Here is a 17,190-nt window from a genome sequence, read left to right as displayed (position 1 = left end):
GCGGGTCACCGGCGCGGCGGGCGTCGCCTGCGGGCGTCGCCGGCGGGGTGTCGCGGAGCCACGCCGAGACGGCAGCGGCGCTCCAGCGAGCGCTCCACGACAACGCCACGCTCCGCGAGTCGCTCGATGAGTACAAGGCCAAGGTGGCGGTACTCGAGAGCATGCTCGCCGAGTACTCGGCCGGGCGCAAGTGAGCGGCGGATGCGGCAGTTTTACTCCTTCGGCGCAAGGCCAAAGGCCACGTGGCCGCAGCGGTAGAAGAAGAGGCGCAGCGGAGTGACGAGCTCCTGCGGCATCTCCATGTGGACCATGTTGCCTGCGCCCCAGACCGGGACCCACGAGGCCGACTCGGAGTTGAACGCGCCGAAAAAGTCGACGACATCGTCGTAGTAGTACGAGTCACGGCCGACAAAGAAGATGACCGGCGTGGTGAGACTGGCGAGCGCCGCGTCGTCGAGCGGCGGGCGCGCCATGTAGCTCGCGATAAACTTCCACAGGTTGGTCGCCTTGACGTTGGCCAACGCCTCCTGGTACGTCAGCCGCATCAGGCCGCCCTCGTCGGCCTCCTCACGCCAGGTAAAGTACCGCTGCATTAGCTGGTCCTTGACGTACCCGTCGACGCCCCACCACGAGAGCCAGAACTGCGACGCGTGCGAGTACGCCCACTCGAGCCACCCGGGCGCTTTGTGTGTCGCTCCAATGACCACCAGGCCCTTGACCCGGTGCGCCGCAGAGAGTGCAAAGTGGGTTAGCACCGTCCCGCCCGCGCCCACGCCCATCAACACTGCGCTCTCCACCCCAAACGCGTCCATGACCGCGCCGACCTGCTCCACCAGCTCGCCAAACTCGGGATACGGTGCGTCGGCCGCCATCTCGGCCTCGCCGGCAGCCTGCCCAGGCGCATCGATGGCGTAGACGGCAAAGTACGGGAAGAGCAGCCGCCGGATCGGCATGTAGTTGAAGAACTGCGTAAACGAGAGGCCCACATCCAGCCCAATGTCGCCGTACGCCACCACCGCTGGCGCTCCGACTCTGCCGAACACCGTCACCTGCACCGCCCCACCGGGGACGTCCACGACCTCAATCTGTAGCCCCTCGCCCTTGTCGATGAGTTGTACGCACCGCGACAGCCGCGCTGCGCTCCCCATGTCGCCTGCCCCCTCCCCCCCCCCCTCCCCCTCTCCCGCGCGAGTCCCTTTCCCCCTCTCCCCTCCTCCTTCTCCTCCTCGCCGCCTTCCCGGTATCCCCCCGTTCGGCGGTGGATGTCCCCCTCCCTCGCCGTCCCGTCTTCCTCACGTACGGTCTGTGGCACGCCCTCGATGGTCGGCCCCCGTCGTCTGCGGAGAGGCCATCCATGTCGACCATGTCTGCTTCAATCACTGTCGGGCCCATGCCCATATCATCTTCAGACACCGAGTTCTTGCCCTTCTCCCAAGCCTCGTCCATGGTGACTGAGAGTGAAGGAGTGCCAGCCGACCGACTCGGGCAGCCGGCGAGCGGGTTGGCGCCCGAATCGTCAGTCGGTCGGTCGGTCGGGTGGCAGCCGGCGAGCGGTTGGCGGACGGTGCCTGTCCCCTCCCCTTCCCCTCCCCCCTCCCCCTCTCACCTCACCCCCTCCCCCCCTCACCCCTCCCCCCTCCTACTACCACCACCCATGGGGTGCAAGGCCAGTAAGGCAGCTCCTCCGCCCGGACACCCACGCCCGCTCAAGGGTGTGGCGCCCGAGCCTGGGTCGTCTCCTGCTGGCCACAAACCGCGCCAAGCCGATGACGGACCGTATACCGGCGTCATGGCGGGCATGCGACCCATTCGTGTCTCCTCGGTCGCCTTCTCTCCTGCTCAGGCTCAGCGGGCACACAGGGCTGCTGCCGACAACGCACACGCGCCGCCGGTCTCACCAGCCGCAATCAAGGATCGCGCCCGGCGCTCGGACCCTCCACCCTACCACGGCAACGGTTTTGTGTCGGCCAGCGACGCCGGCCATCCGCAAAGCCATCCAACGTTATCTTCGTCAGACTCGGCGTGCTCACGATCGGCCTCACCGCCAGCCTCGCCTCTCCCTCGCCCGTCGTCCTCTGCATTCTCTTCCGCTGCTTCATCACCATCGTCGTCGCCGTCGTCGTCGTCGTCGTCGTCATCGTCGTCGGCGCTCGAGTCGTCGGCGCCGCATGACATCGAGCCCATCCTCGCGCCCGACGCAAGCATAGCAGCCGACGCAGCGGTAGACGACGGTGGCAACGATGGAGCTACCGATGTCACCGAGTTTACACGCGAGGACGAGAACAACATTTTTCTACTCAACGACGACTACATCTTCCGCGAGCGGATCCACACCGGGACTGACGTCGTCGTCTACCGCGCCTACATGCGGGCCCAGCCCGGCGAGGCCGAGTTTGGCTCGCACCGCGGCCCGGAGGTTGCGGTCAAGGTCATCCGCGATCCCGAGTACTTTGAGTACGTGGCGCGCGCCGAGGAAAAGGCCACCCGCGCGTCGACCACCTCTGTCGACGCCCTTCGCCCGCCGCTGCCTGTCCAACTGATGCAGGCTGCTGCAGCTACCGCATCGCTTCTTGACCTCCCGCAGGTCCCCATCATTCCACTCGTTTCGTGGCATGCCATGCCCGAGACCGAGTGCTTTGCCACCGTCACGCCGTTCATCCATGCCCGCGGCGTCGACTGCGACTCGATGGCTGACGTTGCCCACTACATTTCGGCCGTGCTCACCGCGCTCTCCATCCTCCACGACGCTGGCATCATTTACCGCGACGTCAAACCCGACAACGTGGTCATCGACGCCGACACCTCGGCCGTCTATCTCATCGACTTTGACATCTCCACCTTTTACAACACCCGCCACGGCCACTACTCGTGCATCGGGACGCATGGGTACATGGCGCCCGAGGTTGAGGCCATGGACACGGTTCATGACGACGACGAGGACGACGAGTCGTTCTTCTCGCGTGTCCGAGGCTACACCCTCGCTGCAGACATGTACTCGGTCGGCGTCATGCTCGGCGAGTGTCTCTTTTCTGACACTCTCGACGACTTTGGCGTCCGCTCCAACCCCGCCACCATCGAGGCTCTGCTCGCTGCTGCCGCCGCCGATCCTAATGCATTTGGCGGCAGCAAGGTCCGGCTTGCCGCCGCCGACCTTGCCCGTCAACTGCTCGCCCCGGTCTCAGCCGACCGTCCCTCGGCCGCCGCTGCCCTCACCCACGCCTTTTTCAAGCTCGCATGATAGCACATCATGGCTTTTACACTTGAACATTACACTCGACCGCTCGTCATGCGAGCCCAAACTCGGATCCAAGCCCGTTGTCAAACGCGGTGAGGAACTTGGCCTCGAGCTCGTCGGTCGACCCGTAGAGTGGGAGGTCGATGACCGCATGGCAGGTGTGAGCCGCCGGCAGCAGCTCGCTCGCCGCCACGTGCTGCACGCGAATCTTACCCTCGGGCACCATCGGCGCTGCCGTGGCGTACTCGAGGAACGCCTTAACGTGCTGCATCGCCTCAGTACCCCACTTGCGGAGGACCGCGACGAGTTGCGCCTTTGCAAGGCTCGCGGTCTCGTCATCAGGATACTCGATAAACTCGAGCTTGGCTACCACCTCCTCCACGTCGACAACCTTGGCGCCGCAGAGGAGCGCCTGCAGCGACGTCGGCGAGAGAAGGACCATCTCGTCGCCAAGAAGCGGCGCAATGACGTCATAGAATCCACACGCAATGGCCGCCAGCGACTCGGCTCGCCCACGCCCAAGCAAGTCGTGCCTCACCACTGCCGCCACGTACGCCGACGTCCGCTCGCGCGTCACCGTCCCGCCACTCTTGGCCCCGGGCGCCACATCGAGGAACGAGAGGTACAGCTCTTCGGGCGCGGCTACGTTGAGTAGCTCGCCAAGCGCCGCGGCCTTGACAGGATCAAACGCCGCAAGGTCGTCGAGCCCAAGCGCGAGCTTGGCGCTCGTCTCGGCCGCCGCCGCCGACAGCGCGCTCAGCATCTCTGCCTCGCCGCCGGCCGCTGCCAGCTTGCATCCGGCCATAGCCGGTGCTGCCGCAAGGAGGTAGCTGTACAGCGGGCGCGCAAAGACGTCTTCGATGAGGAAGCCGTCGAGAAAGCACTTGCCGAGGACAAGCCCGATCGAATGGAACGCCTTGGCCATGTCGTGCGCGTCCATGACCGCGTCGATGCAGGGCTCGCCAAGCGGGAGCGCCACAGGCATGGCGCCACCGTCGGCAACCTCAAACAGCGGCTTGCCGCGGAACTTGACATAGCCCCCGGGCACGCTGCCAAACTCGTCGTCGTCGTCGTCGCCGGCACTGCTCCGCGCCGACCGGTACGGAAACGGTGTGTGGATGAGGGCACGGAAGACGTGGGTGAACATGTCCGACGAGAGCCCACCGGCGTCGACGCCGCGCTCACCGTCAAAAGCCACGTTGAGCCGGAAGCACCAGTCAGGCCGGTCGAGGACTGCAATTTTCTGGAAGACGTTGAGCGCGTCGCGGACTAGGTACATCCGCCGGATGATGATCTTGCCGACCTTGGCCCTGCCGGCGTTGTAGACTCGCGCGCGGATTTTCTTGAACAGCGCCACCAGTCGGACTTCCTTCGCGTTGTACGCCGACGGCTCGCACCCGATGCTGGGCGCGACCGGCGCCACAAACAGCGGATGCCGGAGCAGGATGCTTCCGCCAGCGCCGGGCACGCTCGCCAGCGCCGCCTCGAGCTGGCTTGTCGGCTGCAGGAGATAGGCGAGGAACGAGGCGAGGAGCGGTGCCTCGGCCGCCACTCTCCTCGCCGCCCACACCGCCCGTTCGCCGTCGACCCGGACCACCGGCCCGCCTCCGGTGAGCTCGGCAAAGAGGGCCACCGCGAGGTCGCCGAGCTCTGCGAGATCGCGCGCCCGCGCCGGCAGCAGCGCGTCGCCGCCACCGCTCGGCACGGCAAGCTCCCGGGTCGGCGTATTGCTCAGCGAGTTGACCGGGTCGGACGACGCGCTAAAGTCGCAGAGCACCGGCGAGCCGTCGGCAGTGACCACCACGGCGCCGGGAGTGGTGAGGTTGAGCCCGGCAATGCCGGCTTCATGGACGTAGTGGACGGCGCTCGCAAGCTGCCGCAGAAATGTGAGCTTGATCTCGTGCTGCGCCCGCGCCGTGTGCGCCGACTCGGCGAGCTCGGCCATCCAACGGCTCACTGACGCGTGTGCCACAGCCGGGACCGCCACCTGCCAGCTTGTCCGCGAGCCGCCGCTGCGGTAAAAGGCCACCAGCCGCGCTACCGCCGGGTGGCTCAGTCGCTGCAGCGCCGACAGGTGCCGGATGAGCGCGTGCCATTCGTGCGGCGTCGAGGTGCGGAAGCTCCGCACCAGAACCTCCACTCCTGTTGTCCGTTCCTGCATCAGCACCACGCTACCTGGCCCAGAGACTGCATCGCTGTCGACGAGCTCAAACTCATCGCCCAGCTCCGCGTCGGCCCGGAACGCCTCGTGGGTCTTGAGCCCGAGCGGGAGGTGCCCGCCCGAGTGCATTTCGGGCGTAGCCGGCGCCTGGGCGCAGATCCACGCACTGTCATACGTCTGCGGCGCTGCCGGCGCCAGCGTCCGTCCGTACGCAGCCTCGAAAGCGGCCAGCTGCTTCCGGGCTTCGGCGTTCTTTGCCTCGAGCACCTGCGCTAGCCGGTCGAGGGCGCCCTGCGAGCCGCCTTGGACCGCGAGTGACTCGAGCGCGAGCTGCGCCTCGGCCGCTGCCAGCGCTGCACGCTGCATGGTCATGTACGCGACCTGAGTGGCGTGCGGGAGGCTGGAGATCTGCGCGTGGCTCATCCGCGGGAGGCTGCTGCTGCCGAGTGCCGCGGCCTCGCGCCGCACCTCACGCAGAGACGGCGAGACCGACGGCGAGACCGAGTATGAGACCGAGGCCGTCCACGGCTCCTTGTCGGCATTCGGCGATGCCGGCGGTGAGCCAGACCGGACTTCAAACAGCGGAAAGTCCAGCGAGCTGCCGCCATCGGCGGCGCCGGCGCCGCCTCTCACGTTGCCACCGTCTGGCGACGAGAACAGCGACTCGACCAGAATTGACGACGACGACGCCGAGAAGAGCAACGAGCCGTCAGTCTCGGCCTCGCCCTGCCTCGCGTTGCTGCTGTCCGGCGACCAGCACGACGATGCGACCGAGACCGCGTCCCCAGCCTCGCCCATCGGCGACCAGAATGTCTCGGTCGCCAGCCCGCCACCGAGCGCCATCGCCTCCTTCGTCGGCGTCACCGGATGCGACGCCCGACCATCTCGCCCGTTCACCTCCTCCAGCACACTGCCGTGCGTTCGCAGCATGCCCTGTGCCATAGCCGTGGTTCGGGAGACGTGGTCTTGCCTGTGGGGTGCAGTGCGCAACGCAGTCGCCGTACTGCAGCAGAGAGACTGGTTTGGCGCCAAAGTGGCACTGAGGCAATTGCAAATCACCTGCCATTTACCAACAAACCAACGAACGAACGAACGAACGACCGAACGAACGGCCACCAATCAGCCGGCCAGCCAGCCAGCCAGCCACCGCCAACCATTGCCAGCCACCGCCCGGCCACCGCCAACCACCATTGCCAGCCACCAGCCACCATCATTGCCAGCCACCAGCCACCGTTTTCATCGTCTCACCCACTACCCCCCCCCTCCCCCCCCTCCCCCTCCACCCCATCAACCCTATCAACCCCATCGCCACCCCATCTTCCCCTCCCCTCCCCCCCCCCCCCTCGTACACCGCTACCCCTCCCTCTACCCCTCCCCTCCCCATCCAACCATGGCGGGTGTGGCCACCGGCTTTGATGCTGGGCAAATTTTCACCTCGGACCAGGAGCTCGTCCCCCGGTCGGCGGCATCGCTGCAGCCTTCGGACGCCCGGGCCAAGTTCCTCAACTTTATTCGCAACTTCCGTGACGGTAACGTCTTTACCTACCGCGACCAGCTCCGGGCCAACTACGTCCTCCGCAAGTACCAGCTCGAGGTCCAGCTCGAGCACCTCAAGGCCTACGACGAGGCGCTGGCCGACACCCTGGTTGAGGCGCCGGCAGAGTATGTGGAGCAGTTTGAGCTGGCGGCCAAGGACGCGGCCAAGCAGATTTTTGCGCCCGGAGGCTCGGGCGGCGCGCTGCCTGACGACGACCCGCTGGCGGCGGGTAAGGAGGGCGCTGCGGGTGGCGTGGGCGGCGGGCTGGGCGGCGCAGGCGCCGCCGGCGGCAGCCCGGCTATTGCCGACATCCAGGTCATGCTGCAGACCACGTCGGTGCCCATCCAGCTCCGGGACCTTATGTCGGTCCACATCTCGCGCCTAGTCTTTATCCGTGGCATCGTCATCTCGGCGTCGCGGACCCGCGCCAAGGCCGCCGGCATCGTCGTCCGTTGCCGGACCTGCGCCGACGAGCAGTTGCTCAAGGGCCGGCTCGGCTTCTCGGGCATCGTCGTCCCGCGTAAGTGCCTCCGCGCCCGCCAGGGCCAGGGAGACGACTGCGGCCTCGATCCGTACCTCATTGTCGCCGACAAGTCCGACTACGTCGACCAGCAGACGCTCAAGCTCCAGGAGTCGCCTGAGGACGTGCCCACCGGTGAGATGCCGCGCCAGGTCCTCCTCTCAGTCGACCGCAACCTGGTTGACAAGGTTGTGCCCGGAACCCGGGTCGCTCTCGCCGGCGAGTACACCACCTTTTCCGGCGCCACCCGCCGCTCGCGCTCGGCCGGCCTCCCCTCGCCGTACGTCCGCGTCATCGGCATGCGCATCGACGAGGATGGCACCGGCCGCGCCTCCACCTCGTTCACCCCCGAAGAGGAGGAGGAGCTCCGCGCCATTTCGGAGCAGCCCAACATCTATAACCACATTGCGGACTCGATTGACCCGGCCATCTTTGGCCACGAAGACATCAAGAAGGCCATCGCCTGCCTCCTCTTTGGCGGCGCCCGCAAGCAGCTGCCCGACGGCATGCGCTTGCGTGGCGACATCAACGTTCTACTGCTCGGTGACCCCGGAACAGGCAAGTCGCAATTCCTCAAGTTTGTCGAAAAGGTCGCGCCCATCGCCGTCTACACCTCGGGCAAGGGCTCGTCCGCCGCAGGTCTCACCGCCTCGGTCATCAAGGACCCGTCGTCGCGCGAGTTTTACCTCGAGGCCGGCGCCATGGTTCTTGCCGACGGCGGCGTTGTCTGCATCGACGAGTTTGACAAGATGCGCGAAGAGGACCGCGTCGCCATCCACGAGGCCATGGAGCAGCAGACCATCTCCATCGCCAAGGCTGGCATCACCACAATCCTCAACTCGCGGACTTCCGTCCTTGCCGCCGCAAACCCGGTGTTTGGCAAGTACGACGAGACAAAGTCCGCCGCAGAGCAGATCGACTTCCGCGGCACCATCCTCTCGCGTTTCGACCTCATCTTTATCGTCCGCGACCAGAAGAATGAGGCCAACGACCGTCGCATCGCCCAGCACGTCATCTCCATCCACAAATCGCTTGAGATCGAGCGGACCGTCGGTGATCTGCCCATCCCGCTCCTCAAGAAGTACGTCGCCTACGCCCGCTCCAAGGTCTCGCCGCGCCTCTCCCAGGCCGCCGCCGACTCGCTCGCCAACCAGTACGTCAATATTCGCTCCTCTGTCCGCGAGGCTGCCCGCCAGTCGGGCCAAATGGCCACCTTCCCCATCACCGTCCGTCAGCTCGAGGCCATCGTCCGCATTGCAGAGTCGCTCGCCAAGATGGAGCTCGCTACCGTCGCAGAACCACGCCACGTCGATGAGGCCCTCCGCCTCTTCCGCGTCTCCACACTCGACGCTGCAGAGTCGGGCCACCTCGACATGGGGCCCATCTCCGAAGAAGAGAAGGTGGCTCTCGAGAACTGCGAGCGTCACCTCGCCAAGATCCTTCCCCTCGGCCACACCGCGCCGCTGCAGCGCATCGAGACCCAGCTGGTTCAGGCCGGTTACAAGGAGTACACCATCCGCCGCGCCATCGGTGCCTCCATCTCGCGCGGCGCCTACGAGCACACTAACCAGCGCCGCATGCTCCGCCGTGTACGCTCCTAGTTCTATCCCCTCCTCCCGCCCTCGCGCCCTGCATCACTCACGACACGGGCTCCGTAAATGTCGCTTGCGAAACAGCACACCTGTCACAATCTGCCCCCCCCCCCCCCCCGTCGCACATGGCATCCATCGCGGACCTCCCGCCCATTCCCCACCTCCCCTACCCCCACACAGCTGCGCACATGCGTGACGCTGCCAGCCGGACAGGCTTCTTCCTCGTCGACGACTTTGCCGGCGTTCCTCGCCACGTCGTCGACGCTGCTTTTGACGCCGCCGCTCGATTCTTCACCGCCGACACGACGACCAAGATCGCTGCCTGCGCCTGGGAGGCCGAGACTAATGCCGGCTATGTGGCCATTGGCCGGGAGAGGCTCGGCGTCTCCCACCCCGACGTCGGCAAGGAAGCGCTCAACCTGCCCCGCGACTCGGCCGCAACAGTCTTGGCGGCTGTTGCCGCCACCACGGACAAAGCCGACGCCGACGCACTCGCCGCGCTCCTCGATGCTGCCTCGGCTGCCGCCCTTGCTCTGCTGGCCGCCATCGGCGAGGCCATGGGCGACGACGACATTGCCGCCTTTGTCGCCGCCCACGATGCCTCGGCGGCGCCCGCCGCTACCTCGGGCACCACCCTCCGTGCCCTTCACTACTCGCCGATCACAGACAGTGACGGCGTTGTGGCTGTCGACGACGACGGCTGTGTCCTTCGTGCTGGTGCGCACACAGACTACGGCACCATCACGCTTCTCTTTCGCGATGATCGCGGCGTCGACGACAACGACCCAGCTTCCACTAGCGATGATCTGGAGGTCCTTGTCGGCAATGACTGGATCCGCGTCCCGGTTGTTCGCAATACCGTCGTCGTCAACGTCGGCGACCTCCTCCACGACTGGTCGACAGGCCTCTTCCCCTCCACACTCCACCGCGTCCGTGGCCGCGCCACCGCGCATCGCTTCGCCCTCGCCCTCTTTGTCCACCCGCACGACCACATCGCGGTCCGCAACATGCCCGGACTCACCGCCGGCGACCATCTGCGATCCCGTCTCGAAGCCAGCTACACTGGCACTCCCAGTCAGTCCTGACCTTGTCCCTAAACACATCGCCGTCTGCAACATGTCCGGCATTCACACGGCCTTTTCCGAACCCCGCCCACACTCGTCGACGGCCATGAACGCCCCTCCGCTGCACGCTGCCCTCGCCCGCACCCCCATCGGCTCAATCCGAGCTACTTCAACAAACGTTGTCGTCCTGGGCTCCATCGTTGCCCTCCGCTCACTCCGCTACTTTACCCGCAAGCGGCCGCGGAGAACCCCGGCGACTGTGCCTCACGATCATGATCGCGGGCTTGATCCCGGCCACGATCAACTCAGGCCCCGGCCTCTCGACTCGGCCCGCTCCGGGGTGCAGTCACCTCGCTTGTCATCCGCGATGGCACCGGGGACATCCTTGTCGAGGCGTGGGATGCTGCTGCAGAGGCGGTAGCTGCAGTAGCCGCAGCTGCGACTGCAGACGCCACCACGGCCGGCCTTGTCGCCTGCCTCGCCGTCGAAAACCCGGAGGTCAAGCCGCGCGACGCGAGCAGTTCCCACGGGCCGCGAACAACCTCGGCCTTTAAGCTTGTTCTCAGCTCGGCGACGGGGCAGGGCGTGGTCCCGGTCTCAGCTGGCGATGTCCTTGCTGCCACCAGCGCGTCGACGCTCTCGTACTTGCCGGATCACGTGGCTGGGGTTGGAAGCGGTGCGCTGACCGCGCTGGCGGCGGCGGTCGAGTTTCCGGTGCGGGCAAGCGGGAGCCGCGCAAGGTCGATCTCGCGGTTGTCCGCGTTGTTGCGCGCGAGTCCACCACCCGCGGTAAGCTCAAGCTGGTCCTGGTCGATGCTGGTGGGGCCCGCGCTGCACTCTACGTGCCTGACGATGTCGCCGCCTTTGTGGCGCCCGAGATCACCTCCGGCTCGCTCGTGGCACTCCACGGCGCCAAGATGCTTCCCGACTCGGGAGCTGGCGCGAGCCTGCCTGCACTCACTCTCCCGTTTGGTGGCTCGGTCACGCTCCTGCCGTCGTTTGAGGCGCCGGATGAGCTCGACGCCCACTTTGACGCGGCGGTGGCTGTCCACGCCCGGAAGACCCGCGCCGCACGCCTTCGGCAGACCTCGACGCTCCGTGCGCTTCTCAGCGACGCACCCGGAAGCCACAACGAGCTGCGCGAGACTACCATTGCCGAGTTGTCACGCAGCTCGTTTGCGCTGGGCTCGGACGCGCCGATCGGCGTCCTGCGCGGTGTCCGTGTTCTCGACTTTGGCCTCCCGTTTGCAGCGCGTGATCGCTCGCGGGCGTTTTACACCGCCTGCCCGCAGTGTTCACGCGCGATGCGGCCAATCTGCCCTTCAGGCCACGTGCTGGAGCCCGGGACAACCGGGCAGCCATGCTGGAGGGTCGAGATGCGGCTGCTCGACGAGACCGGTGTCACCGCACCGATCACGGTCTTTGGCGAGGTTGCGCAGACTCTGCTCGGCTCGCTCACCCACGCAGCGTACGCCACACTCTCCGACGACGCGGTCCTTGTCCTCCTCCACTCTTCGATCCTGTGGGCCACTGTCGACGCCGCGTTTGAACTCTCGGCATCGACCGGCGAGCTACGGCTGCTGGCGCTCCGGCGAGCGTAGCCTGCCGCCTTTGGTAAACGCTCTTGTCGATTTTCATTCATCGGTCGACGAGTACGAGAAGAGGTAGTCGTCGTCAAAGTCAGTCTCATCATCAGCGTCGCCAAACTCGGTGGCGACAACGAGCGCCGGCTCGGGGACAAGCCGCGGCGAGCGCTCAGCGCCCGACGACAGGCGACGGTCGCGCGGGCTCATGTGCGGTGAGACACGGAACGGAGCCTCGTTCTCGCGCGGCGTAGTCTCGCGCGAGGTGCGAGTCACCGGCAGCGGCTCCTCAACGAGCGGCTCGTCGTGGCCTTGGGCCGCGTAGTCGTTGAGCCGGGCCTCGAGGTCGCGGACCAAGTCGCGGAGGTCGGACATCTCGGTGATGTGGTTCGAGGTGGTAACTTGGAGCTGGCGGATGCGCTCGGCCTGGGTAGCGACGGTGGCGGCGAGGGCGCGCTTCTCGCTCTCGAGCGCCGAGACACGGTCTGCGAGCGAGGTGAGCGAGTCCTCGGCATGATCGACGACCGAGCCTGTGCCGTCGGCGTCATCAGACTTGCGCGACGCCGAGTCGCCACGAGAGCGGTCGCGCGAGCTGCGCCGATCGCGGGAGCGCGACCGTGACCGCTCGTGCGAGGCGGAACGGTCACGCGACGCGTGGCGGTGGGAGCGCGACGAGTGGTGCTTGTGGTGGCCCGAGCGGTGGTGGTGGCCATGCGACGACGAGTGGTGGCGGTGGCGGTGCGAGTGGGAGTGCGACGACGACGGCCGCTCGTTGCGGCCCGTCGGCGGCGTCTGCGACTCGGACGGAATGCGCTCAAGCGCGTGGCCGCCGCGGGAGGCGATGGGCGGGCGGCTCATCGACGGCAGCGCCGAATTGGCCGAGTCTGTCCGCTGGCGGACAAACTTGCCGAGGTCCGGAGTAGAGCGAGCCCAGCCGCGGTGCGGGGTCTCGAACGAGGTCGACTGCGAGCGGGCCGAGCCTGGGCCAGATGCCGGGTACTGGGCGTGAGCCGGGAGTGCAGAGAGAAAGTTGGTCGAGTTTGCACCTGACGAGCTCTCGCGGAGCCTGTCGGCGAGCTTGGCGACCGACTCTGAGCCGCCGCCACCGTCGCCGCCAAACATGGGCCGCGGCGTAGCCGAAGGCGTGGCGGCCGTCACCGGAGTAAAGTACGAGTCGAGAAGGGACTCGGTGAGGAGCGGCCACGACGGGAGCTCAACTGGGTCCGGCAGCGGCTCGAGCTCGATGCCAAGCGGCGGCTCGTACTCGAAGCGCTCGACGGCGTCAAAGTCATAGTCGGCAAACCACGGGTGCTTGAGGACGTCGCGGCCGGCGAGCCGCTTCTTAACTTTTTGAGTGAGGAGCGACTGCATGATGTCGAGACACGAGATCGAGAGCCCAAGTGAGGCCGGGACCTGGTTGGCGATGGGCGACGAGGTGTTGGGGTACTTGCCCACCATCATGACAAAGAGGCAGACGCCAAAGGCCCACCAGTCGACCCGAGTGTCGTACGACTTGGAGAGCAGAATCTCGGGCGCCATGTACTCGGGCGTGCCCACAATGGTCGACGTCCGCTTGGAGAAGATCTTCTTGGCGAGGCCAAAGTCGGTGAGCCGGACGTGGCCGTCGGCCGAGAGCAGCACATTTTCCAGCTTCATGTCGCGGTAGATGATGCCAAGCCGGTGGAGGTGGAGGATGGCAACGGCAGTCTCGGCCGCGTAGAACTTGGCCGTCGCTTCGGGGAAGATGTTGTGCGGCTGGCGCGAGAGGAGGCGGAAGAGGTCGCCGCCGGGCAGAAAGTCCATGACGATACAGATCTTGCGCTCGGTCTGGAAGGCGTACCGGAGGTTGACCACCAGCGGTGATGCCGACGCCGCGCCCTGCAGCACCTGCTCTTCCACCGTCTGCTCCACCATTTCGGTCTTGATCAGCGTGTCCTTCTCCATCACCTTCATGGCGTAGACCTCGTAGGTGTGGGCGAGCGAGACGAGAATGACGGCGCCCCACGTGCCGATGCCAAGGTTGCGGATGTAGCGAAAGTCCGAGAGCGACGCCGCAGGCACCTGCCCATGTCGCGCAAACAGCAGCGAGTGCTGGTCCGACGCATCGTCGCCCAGTGCGTACGAGAGCCACCCGTGGGCCGTGCCCTTGTCACCCCAAACTGACATGACGAGGTGGCGGCGGTTGGGGGGGAGGGGAGGGGGAAATGCGGCGGTGGTGGTGGGAAGAGGTGGAGAGGTGTGAGGAGAGCAAGAGAGAAAGAGAGTATGTGTATGGGTGGGTGAGTAGGGGGGGGAGGGGACTGCTTGCCTCGGAGGCGCCGCGTGGCTTGGTCTTGGTCCAACTGCCCGGGATGTCGCTCCGATCGACTGCCGGCACAGCTGCCGAGCCAAAGTCGCATGGCAGATGGAGGTTTTACCGTCTGGCTTGGCTTCGTTTGGCTGGTTACGGGTCGGCCGGGGGGCTGGCAGTCGCCTCATATGCTGCATCGTAGTCAAGGCTCGCGGTATCGTACATGTGCTCGGCGATGACGTGGTTGGCCTTGTTGGCCGCCTGGGCGCGCTCCAGCATCGAGCCGGTGAAGCCGAGGAACTTGTTGCGGAGGAAGCCGGTAAAAGCGCCGCGGGTGTGCGAGGTGGTGGTGGCAGTCCGCCCCCGAAGGACCATAGCGGTGCCTGCTTCAAAACGGAGCGCGTTGTACGCACGCAGCGCGTGGGCGATGTCGATCTTGCCGGCAGCGGCGTCGGCAACAGTGTGAGCGAGTACGGCGGCGTCCTCGAGAGCGGCGACGGCGCCGGCGCCCGAGAACGGTGACATCGGGTGCGCAGCGTCGCCGATGCGAGCACCCAGCACCTCGCCGTCGTCACCACTCACCAGATACGAGCCAACGGCGGCCGGGTCGCGATCACGGAGCTGGTGGATCCGGAGCACGTCGGACGGCGTGCCGTCGAGTGAGGCGGCGACCGCAAGCGAGTCGGAGGCGAGCAGGCCGGCGTCGGCGGCGAGCGCGGCGACCCGGGCAAGGCCACGCTCGCCATCCGGGAACGACGCGTCTTCGGGCGAGTGGAACGTGACAGCCCACTGCGAGCGGCCGCCCGGGAGAACACGTGCAAACCACGAGACGCCGCGGCCGAGCGCAAGCGTGGCGCCGCCCATGGCGGTGACAGCCTCGGCGGCAGCAACCGAGTCTGACACGCCGCGGACGGTCTTGAGGCCAAGATCCAGCAGTGGTGCGTCGTCGTTGGGCGCAAGCACCGAGTGGATGCCGTCGGCAGCAATGACAAGGTCAAAGTCATCGGCGCCGCCGTCGGCATCGGTGGCGACAACGGTGCGCCCGGCACCCGGCACGTGCGCCACACTCGCCAGCGCGCGGTCTTCGGGCGCTGGTGCAGCGCTATCGGCGAGAGCCGCAATCAGCGCCGCCCGCTCAACCGAGATCATCGGGTAGCCGTATGGCGCGTAGTCAGGCGCAGCGGCCGGGGCAAGGCGCAGCAGCTCATCGCCGGCAGCATCGGTGGTGACAAAGGCGTCAATGGCGACAGAGGCATCGTCTGCCGAGACAGCAGGCCACACACCAAGCGCAGCGTCGAGGACGCGGCAAGCCGACGGCGTCAGCGTCATGCCACCCCACCAACCATCGACCGGACGATGCGGCTGCCACACAGTGATGTCTGCAGCAGACAGCGGGCAGCGGGCGCGCAGGGCGCGGGCCACGGCCAGGCCGGCCACGCCGCCACCTGCAATCAGGATGCGAAGGGCCATATTTTCCAGTGTGTGTACAACAACAAGAAGGGGGGGGGGGGGGGGGGCGAGAGGAGGAGGCGAGGAAATCTGCCGGGAAGGTTGGCCGGTCAACCCCTCGGCTGTGCGTGGATGGAGGCGCAGCGAACGGTGTCAAATAGGCGAAATGGAGCAAATCTGGAGGACGCACGGCCAGCTGCACACGGCTGCCGCTGCCACGTCGCCGGCCAACTTTGCCCGCTCAATATGGGCCCACTCCTACTTCCCCACCTCCCTCCCCACCTCCTTCCTCGCACACTTCACCCCTCCCTCCCCCACCCTCCCCCCCCCCACTCCTACCCATGCTCCACTCGACCTCGTCCACCAACGTGTCGTCCATGTGGGGCTCCAACGGCGCTGTCCGCCGCATAGCCTCGGTCAACAACATGGGCACGCTCCACCGCATGGAGGCCGGCCTTGCCTCGCCGCGCCCACACGCTGACGCCGGTGCTGTCTCGGACGCACCGCCTGCCCTCCCGCTGGAGGCGCTCATCGAGCCGGTAGAGGCAGAGTCGGACGCGTCGGATGCCAAGGGTCTCGACAAGAAGGTTCTGGGCGGGCCAGCCAGCAGCGACCTCGGCGAGCACGGCTCGCGCGAGGCAGCCTTTGTCATGGCCCATCCCAAGCGCTCGGTCGTTGCTGCGCTGTGTGTGTACATGGCGGCAAGCTTTGCGCTTATTCACACCATGAACTACGTGCACTATCACCTGCCAGAGCAACCGCCGCTCCCGGATCTGGGCCACGAGTACATCCCCATGCTGCGGCCCGAAAACCTCGGCGACTACCCCATGTTTGTCTCGGTCTTTGTTGTCGTCTACCTCGGCGGCTACCGCCACCGCTCGCAGTTCTACAAGATCGTCACCCGCATGTGGATCACTCAGACCGCGCTCTACATCCTCCGCATCTTCACCATCTCCATGACGAATCTCCCGGTCACCGACAACCACTGCAGGTACTCGCGCGAGGAGATCTCGTCCTTCTGGCTCAACACCATGAACGGCCTCGCCACCATGGGCCTCGCCAACGTTCATTGCGGCGACCTGCTCTTCTCCGGCCATTCGATCATGATCGTTATCTTCTGGCAGATCACACACACCTACTTTCCGCAATACCGCGGCCTCAATTGGCTCGTTACCTTCTGCACCCTCATGGCCTTCTTCTTCATCGTCGCCACCCGCTCACACTACACTGTTGACGTCATCATCGGGTGGTTCGCCACAATGTGCACATGGAAGCTGGTGCCCAACTATTGGCCCTACGCCCTACGCGACTCGTAACTCCCCCCCCCCCCCCCTCCCCCCCTTCCCCGTTTCTGTCCACGCCATCTGATGATGCAAGTACAGGTACAGGATCCCCCTCCCCCCGCCCTCCCGCACCCCTCCATCATTGAACACCGTTCATCTCCTTCCTAACTTGCTTACTACCCCCCCCCCCCCCCTCCACCTCCACCTTGCTCGTCAACCACCACTCACCTGCCACTGGCACTGCCTTCGCACGAAAAGCAACTCCTCGCGCCTTGCACACCTGTGAGCACCCCTCCCCTCCTCACCCCCTCCCCCCCCCCCCTCCCCCACTCCCGGCCATGGAGGAGCGTGTGGCATGCTTCGCCTTTGAGCGCCAGACCGCCAATGACCTCGCCTTCAAGGTACGCCCATCGCCCCCCCCCTCCCCTTCCCCCCCTCTCTCCACGCCCCTATCGTCTGGCATCACCAATAACCCG

The 17,190-nt window shown here is 66.3% G+C and overlaps 10 protein-coding genes across 10 annotated transcripts in view; 6 read left to right on the top strand and 4 right to left on the bottom strand.

Annotated features, from left to right (window-relative positions):
• Nucleotides 1–196: 196 nt before the first annotated feature.
• AMSG_00778 (N-myc downstream regulated) lies at nt 197–1,458 on the bottom strand. Its single transcript, XM_013907050.1, has 2 exons — nt 1,301–1,458; nt 197–1,085 (listed from the first exon to the last, which is right to left on the bottom strand). The coding sequence occupies exon 2, from the start codon at nt 951–953 to the stop codon at nt 213–215; it is 741 nt and encodes a 246-aa protein (XP_013762504.1). The 5' UTR covers nt 954–1,085; nt 1,301–1,458; the 3' UTR covers nt 197–212.
• A 721-nt stretch (nt 1,459–2,179) lies between these two features.
• AMSG_00777 (serine/threonine protein kinase) lies at nt 2,180–3,238 on the top strand (the record flags this gene model as incomplete). The annotated part of the gene is made up of 1 exon (XM_013907049.1): nt 2,180–3,238. The coding sequence occupies exon 1, from the start codon at nt 2,366–2,368 to the stop codon at nt 3,236–3,238; it is 873 nt and encodes a 290-aa protein (XP_013762503.1). The 5' UTR covers nt 2,180–2,365.
• Nucleotides 3,239–3,249: 11 nt separating this feature from the next.
• Nucleotides 3,250–6,338, bottom strand: AMSG_00776 (serine/threonine protein kinase; the record flags this gene model as incomplete). Its single annotated transcript, XM_013907048.1, has 1 exon — nt 3,250–6,338. One exon carries the CDS (start codon nt 6,336–6,338, stop codon nt 3,285–3,287), a length of 3,054 nt encoding a protein of 1,017 aa, XP_013762502.1. The 3' UTR covers nt 3,250–3,284.
• Nucleotides 6,339–6,786: 448 nt separating this feature from the next.
• On the top strand, nt 6,787–9,128 carry AMSG_00775 (MCM5 minichromosome maintenance deficient 5; the record flags this gene model as incomplete). Its single annotated transcript, XM_013907047.1, has 1 exon — nt 6,787–9,128. One exon carries the CDS (start codon nt 6,787–6,789, stop codon nt 9,052–9,054), a length of 2,268 nt encoding a protein of 755 aa, XP_013762501.1. The 3' UTR covers nt 9,055–9,128.
• A 105-nt stretch (nt 9,129–9,233) lies between these two features.
• Nucleotides 9,234–10,146, top strand: AMSG_00774 (2OG-Fe(II) oxygenase family Oxidoreductase; the record flags this gene model as incomplete). The annotated part of the gene is made up of 1 exon (XM_013907046.1): nt 9,234–10,146. The coding sequence occupies one exon, from the start codon at nt 9,234–9,236 to the stop codon at nt 10,128–10,130; it is 897 nt and encodes a 298-aa protein (XP_013762500.1). The 3' UTR covers nt 10,131–10,146.
• A 69-nt stretch (nt 10,147–10,215) lies between these two features.
• Nucleotides 10,216–11,710, top strand: AMSG_00773 (uncharacterized protein; the record flags this gene model as incomplete). The annotated part of the gene is made up of 3 exons (XM_013907045.1): nt 10,216–10,368; nt 10,419–10,811; nt 10,841–11,710. The coding sequence occupies 3 exons, from the start codon at nt 10,216–10,218 to the stop codon at nt 11,708–11,710; spliced, it is 1,416 nt and encodes a 471-aa protein (XP_013762499.1).
• A 33-nt stretch (nt 11,711–11,743) lies between these two features.
• Nucleotides 11,744–13,876, bottom strand: AMSG_00772 (AGC protein kinase; the record flags this gene model as incomplete). The annotated part of the gene is made up of 1 exon (XM_013907044.1): nt 11,744–13,876. The coding sequence occupies exon 1, from the start codon at nt 13,856–13,858 to the stop codon at nt 11,744–11,746; it is 2,115 nt and encodes a 704-aa protein (XP_013762498.1). The 5' UTR covers nt 13,859–13,876.
• A 214-nt stretch (nt 13,877–14,090) lies between these two features.
• Nucleotides 14,091–15,452, bottom strand: AMSG_00771 (zeaxanthin epoxidase; the record flags this gene model as incomplete). The annotated part of the gene is made up of 1 exon (XM_013907043.1): nt 14,091–15,452. One exon carries the CDS (start codon nt 15,450–15,452, stop codon nt 14,136–14,138), a length of 1,317 nt encoding a protein of 438 aa, XP_013762497.1. The 3' UTR covers nt 14,091–14,135.
• Nucleotides 15,453–15,758: 306 nt separating this feature from the next.
• AMSG_00770 (SMS-3 protein) lies at nt 15,759–16,754 on the top strand. The gene has a single exon (XM_013907042.1). The coding sequence runs from the start codon at nt 15,773–15,775 to the stop codon at nt 16,745–16,747; it is 975 nt and encodes a 324-aa protein (XP_013762496.1). The 5' UTR covers nt 15,759–15,772; the 3' UTR covers nt 16,748–16,754.
• A 298-nt stretch (nt 16,755–17,052) lies between these two features.
• AMSG_00769 (uncharacterized protein) overlaps nt 17,053–17,190 on the top strand; it is a gene marked incomplete at its 5' end in the record, with an annotated part of 2,083 nt that continues 1,945 nt past the window's right edge. Inside the window, one exon of the mRNA XM_013907041.1 lies at nt 17,053–17,115. Coding sequence (XP_013762495.1) covers nt 17,053–17,115 — 63 coding nt within the window. The remainder of the gene's footprint in view (nt 17,116–17,190) is intronic.

Source organism: Thecamonas trahens, assembly GCF_000142905.1.
Source record: "Thecamonas trahens ATCC 50062 unplaced genomic scaffold supercont1.3, whole genome shotgun sequence".
Classification (NCBI taxonomy): domain Eukaryota; order Apusomonadida; family Apusomonadidae; genus Thecamonas; species Thecamonas trahens.
This window is presented reverse-complemented; position numbering and strand designations above follow the sequence as displayed.